The sequence below is a fragment of the Somniosus microcephalus genome, chromosome 4 (genome assembly GCF_052327205.1).
Source record: "Somniosus microcephalus isolate GS21.2 chromosome 4, FLI_Smic_1.0, whole genome shotgun sequence".
Lineage (NCBI taxonomy): Eukaryota > Metazoa > Chordata > Chondrichthyes > Squaliformes > Somniosidae > Somniosus > Somniosus microcephalus.
The window spans coordinates 181,433,176-181,443,698 of NC_140990.1; the positions used below are offsets into that span (position 1 = coordinate 181,433,176).

At 43.9% G+C, this 10,523-nt stretch overlaps 1 protein-coding gene across 1 annotated transcript; it reads left to right on the plus strand.

Annotated features, from left to right (window-relative positions):
* Positions 1–5,834: 5,834 nt before the first annotated feature.
* On the plus strand, positions 5,835–10,254 carry gbx2 (gastrulation brain homeobox 2). Its single transcript, XM_085985566.1, has 2 exons — positions 5,835–7,069; positions 7,808–10,254. The coding sequence occupies exons 1-2, from the start codon at positions 6,547–6,549 to the stop codon at positions 8,332–8,334; spliced, it is 1,050 nt and encodes a 349-aa protein (XP_085841692.1). The 5' UTR covers positions 5,835–6,546; the 3' UTR covers positions 8,335–10,254.
* The last annotated feature ends 269 nt before the right edge of the window (positions 10,255–10,523 follow it).

Consider the following 10,523-nt stretch of genomic DNA (forward strand, 5'->3'; position numbering starts at 1 on the left):
ATGTGCTGAATTCACAGTAGCGGCGCTGTCCCTGGCAACTTTCCTGCACTTCAATGGTCTCACTGTCCTCTGGGATTTTTACAAGTATTACCCAGGATTGTTTTTAAAACTGGCAAACTTGTTTTTGTAGTTCTAGTGTGAGCAACTATGTTAGTTATTGTGTTTCTAAAGGATTGGAAATGGATGGGTGTAGCCATAGAATATATCAACATGGAAATATTGCTCACTGTTTGAGGAGAAATATCACAACATCTGCAAACTTGGTGTGTGCAGACATCACACCTGTTCATAACACCTGTCCCCAGGTACAAACAGGCGCAGCACTCACTGAAACCCACCCGGAATAGCACAATCGCTCGATCGGAGTTGTGATTTAAAAAGCAACAGATAGAAAATAACATCTTTGTGTTTTGTTAAAGGGCCCCTGCATTTTGAAACAATTAAACGCTACTCGATATCCTTAAACGAGAATCGTTTTACATTCAATTTGATCCCACAAACGCTGTTAAAGGTTTTTAAGCGGATAGGCGCCCTTGGATTCTGTACGTGTCTAATGTACCTCAGTGAAAGATCAGACCTGCGGCTCAACACCGATTGCCCTGAAACCAGACGTCAGTTTTATTGAAGCGCTATTTAAAAGAGATAAATAGAGTGTGTTTCAGCCAGTGCAACAAATCATTTTCTTAATTGCATCATAAATGCTTTTTTTGGGGTGGATCTCTGACCCGCCGCCATCTCCGGATCCTCACCCTTTAACCTGGCAATTGTCTCTTTTACAGCTGTTTGTAGTATTAGCATATCTCTGATCTTTCAAAACAATGAACTATAGAAATTTTAGATAAAGGTAACCCACAATTTCAAAACCCAGATTAAAGGCTTCAAGGGACACATGAAACGGCGAGCTGCCGGCCGATTAGGAGATCAGCAGATCTGTCCCATCCCCTGATAATCCACAACTTTTACAGTAGTTGCCTCTGTCTCAGTTTCGACATGCTTTTTCACCCGAAGATGGACGACCCTTCGAAGTAGTTAGAGAGTAAAAGCAACGAAAACATTCTCTCTCTCTCACACACACGCTCGCTCTATCCGCCTTATTTAATGGTTTGCTAGTTATGTAATTGTACCAATTTCTCAGTTAAATCAGAGTCTGTTTGATTTGCAATAATCGATTTAATGACGCTCCCTCCTCCCAATCGGCAGAGATCACTAATTAGTTCGATTGCCGATTTGGTAATTGACCTGAAACAACCGTATGGGTCAGTTTGGACTGGACTTCCAAGACACCTACCGGAGTTGTCCTTTAATACATTTACTTCATAAAACGCAACTGAAAGCTCTAATCTCAACAACCACAAATTACGACTTTTACAGCTATGACCTTTGGAGGTTTGGGATTTCCTTAACAGATGGCGGAGAAAGATCCAATATTGCATCCCTCACCCTTCCAGAGAGGAGAGGTGCTGGATTCAACCTGGCTTTAGGGGTGGAGACCGGCGATCTCCCGGAGGCTCACTCATCTCCCTCTAGGACTCCTCTTGGTTTGATATTTTAAAATTAGTCTCGCACCTAAGAGTACACCACCCACCCCCCCCCGAAATGAAATGTTACCAGCTCTCCACATGCCAAACTGCAATTGTACTTTTGCACCGATTATTAAGGGATCTGTCAAACGACATCTAACCACTAATCCGTAATTCTCCACCATTCCATCTTTTCACCGGCATTCACCAACGAGTTTCACTGACAATCGGTTAGTTCATTTCCAGTTTGCTGTGTGACAACTATTTCAGCTAAAAAAACACAATACGCTGTGTGTGTGTGTGGTGTGGGGGGGGGGGGGGGGGGTCGGTGTCATTCATTCACTCATTTAAGATAATTGGCAAAAGAACCAGAAGGGAGATGATTTTTTTTGACGCAGCGAGTTGTGATCTGGAATGCATTGCCTGAAAGGGTGTTGGAAGCAGATTCAATAGTAAATTTTAAAGGGGAATTGAATAAATATTTGAAAAGGAAAAAAAAATTGCAGGACACTGGGGAAAGAGCAGGGGGAGTGGAACTAATTGGAGAGCTCTTTCAAAGAGCCGGCACAGGCAGGATGGGCCGAATGGCTTCCTCGTGTGCTGTGTGATTCTATGAATTGGGGTTTTCATGCGTTTATGAAGACACGTGGACGGGTTTTAGTGCAGGGGCCGATCGTGTTTAATGAAAGTGGACTGTTACACACATTCATTCAGAATTGTATGAAACCGCTCAGAAGGGATCGTTCAGAACAAAGAATCATAAAAAATGAACAAACTTTAATTCTCGAACTTCACCCTACGCGCTATAACCCTGTCGGAAGTGGGCACCAGCAAAATAAGACTCAAACCACAAAGTCATCCAGCATTCAGAGCCTAGGTGCAGAACTAATAAAAGCGCTGAGATTGTGGATGAAACAATTCCCGGTGTCCTGGAACGGGGGGGGGGGAGGGGGATAAAACTGAGTTGGCGTTTTTTTTCCTTCCAAAATAGCACTTGTAAGAATGGTCTGTGACAAAATAATGAGACGCCATAAGAATACTGTCAACCCCTTGAATCCCACACATTGACAGGCTCGTTCTCCCATTCTGACTGATCACTCCGTGATCTGAATTACCGAGAGACTCCACCCCTGTCATTAGGAACCTGCACCAGGATCACACCCGCTAGATCACCAGAAACCTGGCACCGCCGGGGCACCGAGGGGGCAATCCCAATACACCAGATTCAAGGAAGTTTAGTATTGTGTTTATTTTTAAAGTGCGTTTCGTTATTAAACGATCGCCCTTTCCTGGGTATAAATGCACAATATTTTTGAGAAAATCTACTAGTTGCAAACGCCATTTGCTATTTGCTAATATTATTTTCCTTCAATGTGACTTTTTTTAGATTTGAGATTGAGTCTAACATTTCAGCTCGGCCATTACATCGCCGCCAATCTTTATTCTTCTAATCACAGTTCAAAAGACTCCCAGCACTGTGAGATTTCTTAAAGTGCAGGATTGAAATCAGTAACTAAGTGATGGAGCGGATGGAATTTTTGAAATTTCCTAATTACGTCCAGCATTTCTGGGAATGTCATAATAAAATCGGAGCTCATTAGAATGACTTTTACTCAAATACAGCAGAGTCGGGAGATTCTCAGAGCGCGGGAGAGATGCAGTTGACCCTCTCTCTTTCATCCAAGCCCACATTCCCTCTCTCTTAAATTCTCTGCTTCCTCCGTTCTCTGCCACAGACTCCTTCCATCTCTGCGTCTACTTTTTAAATCTCTACTTTCTCACTTTTCTCTCTCTCCCTGTTTTCTCTATTCTCAGACACTCTCCTCCCATGTCGCTGCCTCTTTTTCTCTATTCTCACTCTCCTCCCATCCACCCCTTTTTATTAATTATTCTCAATCGTTCTTCTTTCTCTCCGTCCTTTGTATTCTCTATTCTCACTCATTCCTTCCTTCTCTGTCCCTATTACATTATTCACTTAAGAAAAAAACCATTTTTCTCTCTAACACACTCTCCTTCATTCTCTTCTTAGTCTTTTTTTCTGACAGAAGCTCTCTCATCCTTCCTTCTCTCTCTCTTTTTCTCGAATTCTTCCTCTCACTTTCTTGGAGTCATGTTTTTCTCTCTTTTTAACATCATTCATTCGGGATTAAATCGTGTAAACCATCTGAATGATCCCACGGCGTTCATTTTACAATTTCTGTGGGGGTGGGGTTTTTTTTGGCTTTTTAATCCCGGAGAAATACATCGTGTTGAATTTGCTTTGGGAGCCTCACGAGAGATTCGCACAGAAAAGAGCAGCCCATATCGATTTAATGCCATCATGTTAGTGAATAACTCGTTTACATAATAGCTGGGCACTGATTTCAAAGCTAGCCAGGGGCTGACTTAGAACCACATGGAGCCTATTCTATCTTTCAGTTAAAAATGCAATGAATAAAAGTTTAACTCAGCCCTTCAGTGGTCCGCGTCTCGCAAATTAGTGGGTCTGATGCCCAAACTTTACACAACAAGCTCTTTGTAATCCTAATATCCCGGACACTGGGGCGATTCTTCTCTCCCAGCTCTGGCTGAATGGCAATTGCTTTCCTTTCCCCTAAATAAAATCATCCCAGCACATTTTTCCCAAACGCCTGCCAGCAGAGCGGTGATAATACTGTAATGAACACGACATCCAGGCTGTAAATAACCGCAATAATAAGGCAGGGCACTCTCTCTACACCATCAGGATTGGAGCTAACCCGCGATAAATGTACAGCCCCGATTTTAGGAGCTGATCATCTGGGCGCTTCACTCGTTTCCTCACTGCACAGTTTCGGGGGCTCGATGAAGCCCATCCCTCTGGGTTGTTGCTGATCTGACAGAATGTGAGACCTTTCATTTATTGAAATGTACCTAGGACAAGCTAAATACAACGGATTGGCACCCACATCCTTCACATGCCCTGGGTCAGGAGGTAATGGAGTGATACAGCCATGTCCAAAGGATTAGAAACTATTCAACAAATAGATTTAGCTCCCAAGGACTGTTCGATCGATGTTGCCCATTACCAGCGATTTACGGTTATTGTCCATTTAACTCAAAGCTCAGCTGCAAGTCTTGTGTGCTCTTAAACCAATCTATGTGCTTCCAGTTTGTTTCTGTGGTGCATATTTAATACATAAATAAATATTGAATAAATAAAATGTATTTAGATGTCAGGTTTTTGTTGTTTTTGGAGCAATTGCATGTCTGGAGAAAGGGCTCTCTCGGTGCCAGTCTGAGTGACTGTGACTGGAAGCAATCTTCCCTTTCAATGTGCAGTCAATGGAACTTGGGCCGCATGCGCCTCCCTCCCGGGGCACGGCGGGAGTTGTAGTTGCCCCGGGGCTCCCGAGGCCGGTGCGCATGTGCGCTCGAACTACAAGTCCCGATACGCTCTTCGCCGCCCTTCAGCCTTTAATACTGTCAAGTAATAATAATTGTATATAGTTTGATACAGAGTTTGACGCGATGCCACCAAGGCATTTGTTACAGACTGTGTAGAAGTTTGCTCTAAAATAATGTTTAAGTCTTCCCGTCCCTTTTATTTTAGCATTAAGGATAAATTAGATTATACTGTTCACCTGAGATGGAAGTGTGAAACCACCTTTAAATCACCATATTCAACTGCTGGGAACAGTGCAACATCCCATAATAATAACTCAGAGAGTACAAGGGAGACACGAGCAACATATAATTGAATATATACTTGAAAAGGAAATATCCGCAGAGCTGTGGGGAAAGAAACTTAACTGGACCAGCCACATAAATACTCTGGCTACAAGAGAAGGTCAGAGGCTAGGTATTCTGTGGCAAGTGTCTCATCTCCTGACTCCCCAAAGCCTTTCCACCATCTACAAGGCACAAGTAAGGAGTGTGATGGAATACTCTCCACTTACCTGGATGAGTGCAGCTCCAACAATACTCAAGAAGCTCGACACCACCCAGGACAAAGCAGCCAGCTTGATTGGCACCTCATCCACCACCTTAAACATTCACCCCCTCCGCCACCGGCGTACCGTGGCTGCAGTGTGTACCATCTACAAGATGCACTGCGACTTCTACCACCTAGATGGACAAGGGCAGCAGGCACATGGGAACACCACCACATCCAAGTTCCCCTCCAAATCACACACCATCCTGACTTGGAAATATATCACCGATCCTTCATCGTCGTTGGGTCAAAATCCTGGAACTCCCTCCCTAACAGCACTGTGGAAGTACCTTCACCACACAGACTGCAGCGATTCAAGAAGGTGGCTCACCACCACCTTCTCAAGGGCAACTAGGGATGGGCAATAAATGCTGGCTTTACCAGCGATGCCCACACCCCATAAAACGAATTTTTAAAAAATTGGACAGCTCGTTCAAAGAGCTGGCACAGGCACGATGGGCCGAATGGCCTCCTTCTGTGCTGTGTGATTCTAATAGTATATATTAAAAAAAGACTCACTTTACCCACTGTGACAATAACATAAAGTTTCCAATACAAATAAAATGAAGAGGAATGTTTACATGCGCTGGCTAAAGACGGCGTCCGTTAACGATATAGGGACATAACAGAGTGTGGAAAGTGTAATAGAGAGGGGATTAGGGGAATAATCCCACAATAATTCCAAGAGCACAAGGTTTGGGGAGGATGTTGTGGTGGGAGGGGCCAAGGAGTGAGATCTCAGGACCCCCCCCCTTCCGACCCGACCAATGAACGGGGAGAAGGCAGCGCCACGTGACCGAGGGTAGGTTGCAAGTTTCAGGAAAATGTGAATGAGAAAAAGCGGAGCGTAATTTGAAGCTGATGGATGTGACCCCTGGCTGGGAAACACCCCCACTAGAGCCTATTTCACACTCGGCACTTGAAGGAGCCCCCGGATCCGGAGAGCGATGATATCCAGGGGAAATCGGAGCCTCACACCATCGGGGAACTGACTTGAATCTTACACCTTGGACTTGCTGAGCTCTTTTCCTTCTCTATATCCACCCATACTGTGTCTATCTATCCTTTGCTTGTATGTGTGCCGACTTCAGCCCATTGACTGTGATGCAGCGACCACTGGGAACCAGCACCGCCTTCAGCATAGACTCCCTGATAGGCACCAGTCCTCAGCCCAGCACTGGCCATTTCGTCTACACCGGCTACCCCATGTTCATGCCCTACAGACCGGTGGTCCTACCTCCGCCAGCCCTTCCCCAGCCATCTCTCCAGCACAGCCTCCACGCCGTGCCACCTCCCCACCACCACCACCAAGTCAGCAACTTGGCCGGCTCCCTGTCCAACGGTTTCTGCACCAGCCTGGGCCAGGGCATGGCGGTCACCACTCTCATGGCCACACTGCCGGGCACCGGGGAAGGCAGCCGGAGCTTCCCGTCTTCCCAGCACCAGGAGCCGGCCAGGAAATTCATGCAGGCCCTGGTCACTCTCGACAAGGCTGAGGGCGGAATCCAACAGGAAGGCGAGGAAGCCAAGGCGTTTCTGTGCAAAGACAGCTCGGCTCTTTCTTTCCCGGTGTCTGAAGCGGTCCACGCAGTTATCGGTAAGTGAATCATTCCTAAAAACGTTCACGGCGCAATCGACATGTTTAACTGCGCGGATTTGTTAACAGTAGATATTTATTAATAATAATAACGACAAAGGCAGCACATCGCGGATTCCGGTTGCTAAATGTCTTATTTTAAGTTCAATCAGTTGCATGACAAAACCAGCCGGCAGCTCGCTCAAGTTTTGGATATCACCATGAAACAGACCGATCTTTGAAAAAGTTCCACATTGTTATGCGCCACTAACACGCTGAGTTAGTTCAACTACAATTAGAAGCCGCTACAATACAACTCTTGAAAGAGAGCATACAAACTGTCTTAGAGGTATTTGCGAAATTAAATGGAAATAAGGGACAATAGCCTTTGCGGATCAGGCATCTAACCCTATTACTGATCAGAGCATGTTTATTAACACATGAATTGCTAATCCGGGTTGTGTGTGTATTTGCATTGCTCCTGCACTGAAAATCCATGCTATTATTTTGAACCATTTTATCAGCGTGTCTTTAATAACTAATTCTAATACATTTAAATATTGATCATAAAAAGCTCTTCATTCAAATTTGGCGAACGGATAAGTGAAAGTGATGAATAACAAAACAGAATGTTCTGAACTTTAGAAAAATTAATTTTTAAATAATTAGTTGTAATCTAATTAGACGCATGTATTATTGATAGTTTGGGATTGAAAATTCTGTTGTATTTTCCCTCTCCCCCTCTCTCTCTCCCTCCAGGTGCTGTCACGTCTAACAGGGGCCAAGGGAAAGAAGATATAAAAGTGGACGAAGATCCCAAAAGCAAAGACGAAAGTTTTTCAATGGACAGTGATCTCGATTACAGTTCCGATGATAACATCACATCGCAGGCGGTACACAAGGGAGAGGAATCCGGCCCAGGGCTGGAGGAAAACAGCCACAGCAACACCAACCCAACGAATACAGCGACCGGCAAGAACCGCAGGAGGAGAACCGCCTTCACCAGCGAGCAACTGCTGGAGTTGGAGAAGGAATTTCACTGCAAGAAGTACCTGTCCCTGACCGAGAGATCCCAGATCGCCCACGCCCTCAAACTCAGCGAAGTGCAGGTCAAAATCTGGTTCCAGAACCGGAGGGCCAAGTGGAAACGAGTTAAAGCGGGCAACGCAAACTCCAAATCTGGAGAACCGTCCAGGAATCCCAAGATCGTGGTGCCCATCCCAGTCCACGTCAGTAGATTTGCGATCAGAAGTCAGCATCAGCAATTGGAGCAACCGAGACCCTAAAAACGAACAACAAAAAAACTTTCAAACACTTTACAAGATTAAAAAAAACACACATACACAAAAAGGACAAAAAAATCTTTTTGAGTGAAAATCGAAGACTTGCCAATGGACAGACCCCTATTTATTATAAATAAATAATTATACTTTGTTTGTATATAAGTACTGAGAAAATGCATCAGCTATATACAGTATTTTGACTGTTTTGTGGACCAAAACTTGTACAGTGAGAATTGCACGAACTTCGACATTCCTGGAGAGAAAGGGGACCGCGATACTAACCTTCACATTTAACCCATCTTAGATTGGTGTTTTCACCACTTTGCATTGTTTCATCATATTCCAAAAGGTAAATTCCGTAAAGTATTGCTATTTAATATCTTTTTTAAAAATTGTACATGCAGACATTGCCATTGTGATAGATCCTTTTTAATATATATTATTTTTTTTGGCGTAATTTGCTTTTCAAATTGCGGTTCCTGTTTTGAACGAGAAAAAAGGGAAATATGGCTATATAAAAACGAATGGTGTTAATTTATTTTACATTTTCTTTTTCGAAAAAAATGTAGCACATTTCTTATAAATGATGAAAATTCTCCAAAAAAAACCCACAGGAAAAATAGTGACTTGTGAATAAAACCGAGCGGCAGTCCCAGAAATAATGCAGTCAGCGTTTGCAGTTCCTGCCAAGTTACTGTCCTGAAGGTTTAAGGTTAAACATTTAAGGTACATTTTTTGGGTGGGAGGGGGAGGTGGGCATAAACAAAGTTGGCTTATTTTCCTGGGCGCAGGTATCGGATGTTCATTTGATCTTAACCGCTGCAGCTAAAAGGGGGGAAAGGGGAAAAAAAGCCCCGACTGGCGAGAAATGACACGGGTGATCTCTCAACATGAGAAAGTTTCACAGCAATCACGGATGGTAAATAGGGAGGTAATCAAATTGATCTGGTACGGTTCTGAATTAGCTGCAGTGGACATGTCCATTAAGATCGAATCTTTGTCCGCTTAAGTTTGTAAAATAACACTGCTTTTTTGCTACCTACATATTCACTGTAAGCTCACATCACGAATATAACATCTTCGGGTTTCTGGAATAGCTTAAATAAGATACGAGCTATATATATATAATATATATAAAAGGCTCAGGGATATATTATTGGGGCGATTCTGTGTGCCATGGGAATCGATTTAATACCAAAAATAAAACCGGGGAGCAATTAATCAGATGAACACTTTGTATAACATTTTTTTAAATCACCAGGAATAAAGGAACAGTTGTAATATTTCTTTCAATATAAAAAATGCAACCATTGGTGTACAACTACTTGAGATGTTATCGCACCACATGCAACAACCGACAAAATAGTCTGGATGAATTGTCAGAGTTCAACCTGCCGGCGATTTGGTTGAAAGAATTATTGTTAGACATCAGAATGAGCTGCGTCGGAGCTAATTCTGCATACGAGGCCACATCATCATGCAAATAAAAAGGGAAGGGAGATTTTGTGGTTTAAGGGTTGCACCTTACAAAGAATTCCATTCACACGGGACAGTGAGTGAGGGGGGACGCGATGCCCAAGTATTGGGAGAGCGGGGTGGGAATGCTTTAAATATTTCTTTGGAGGTTGATTTTTAACGTTGGGGGTTTTATTTCCCCCCCAAAAATATTATTTACAAATCCGGCAAGATGGTTGTTATAAAGGACACACACACAAAACCCCAGCGATCACTTGCCAAGCATCCGCTTGTGTTCCTGATGCCCCTGTGGCTAAATCAAACGTTACAGAAGGTCAAAACGATTGATGGCAGATCATTTACCCTGGCCACATATCATCTACTTCCCTCCCACCACAAAAAAAGCCAAAGTCGCCTCCACCACACCCCCCCCCCCTCCAAAATGTTAGCAGCGACGGTGACAGTGTTGTATTGTTGCTGACCCTGACCTCGAATAAACGATACACGACAGGATGTAGCGAGAACAAGATAAACAACTGGGCATTTGATGGCTGTCACCATCGCCATCATCAGCGCTTTAATTTGGCTGCCTAATGAGTCAGATCGCAGGGAGAGATAAAAATTGTCAATCGCCATGGCTTTTAATGAATTTTTTTGCAAATTGTAATCAAGCTCGAACGTCGCAGCCCAGTGATTAATGGGCCCCAGGAGAGACGGCTAGCACCTCGCTTTTCATT

Excerpts from the sequence above, each read along its gene's own strand:
- gbx2 (XM_085985566.1), top strand. The coding sequence starts at position 6,547 with ATGTGTGCCGACTTCAGCCCATTGACTGTGATGCAGCGACCACTGGGA. Across the intron at positions 7,070-7,807 it reads AGCGGTCCACGCAGTTATCG|GTGCTGTCACGTCTAACAGG; the intron begins GTAAGTGAATCA and ends CTCTCCCTCCAG.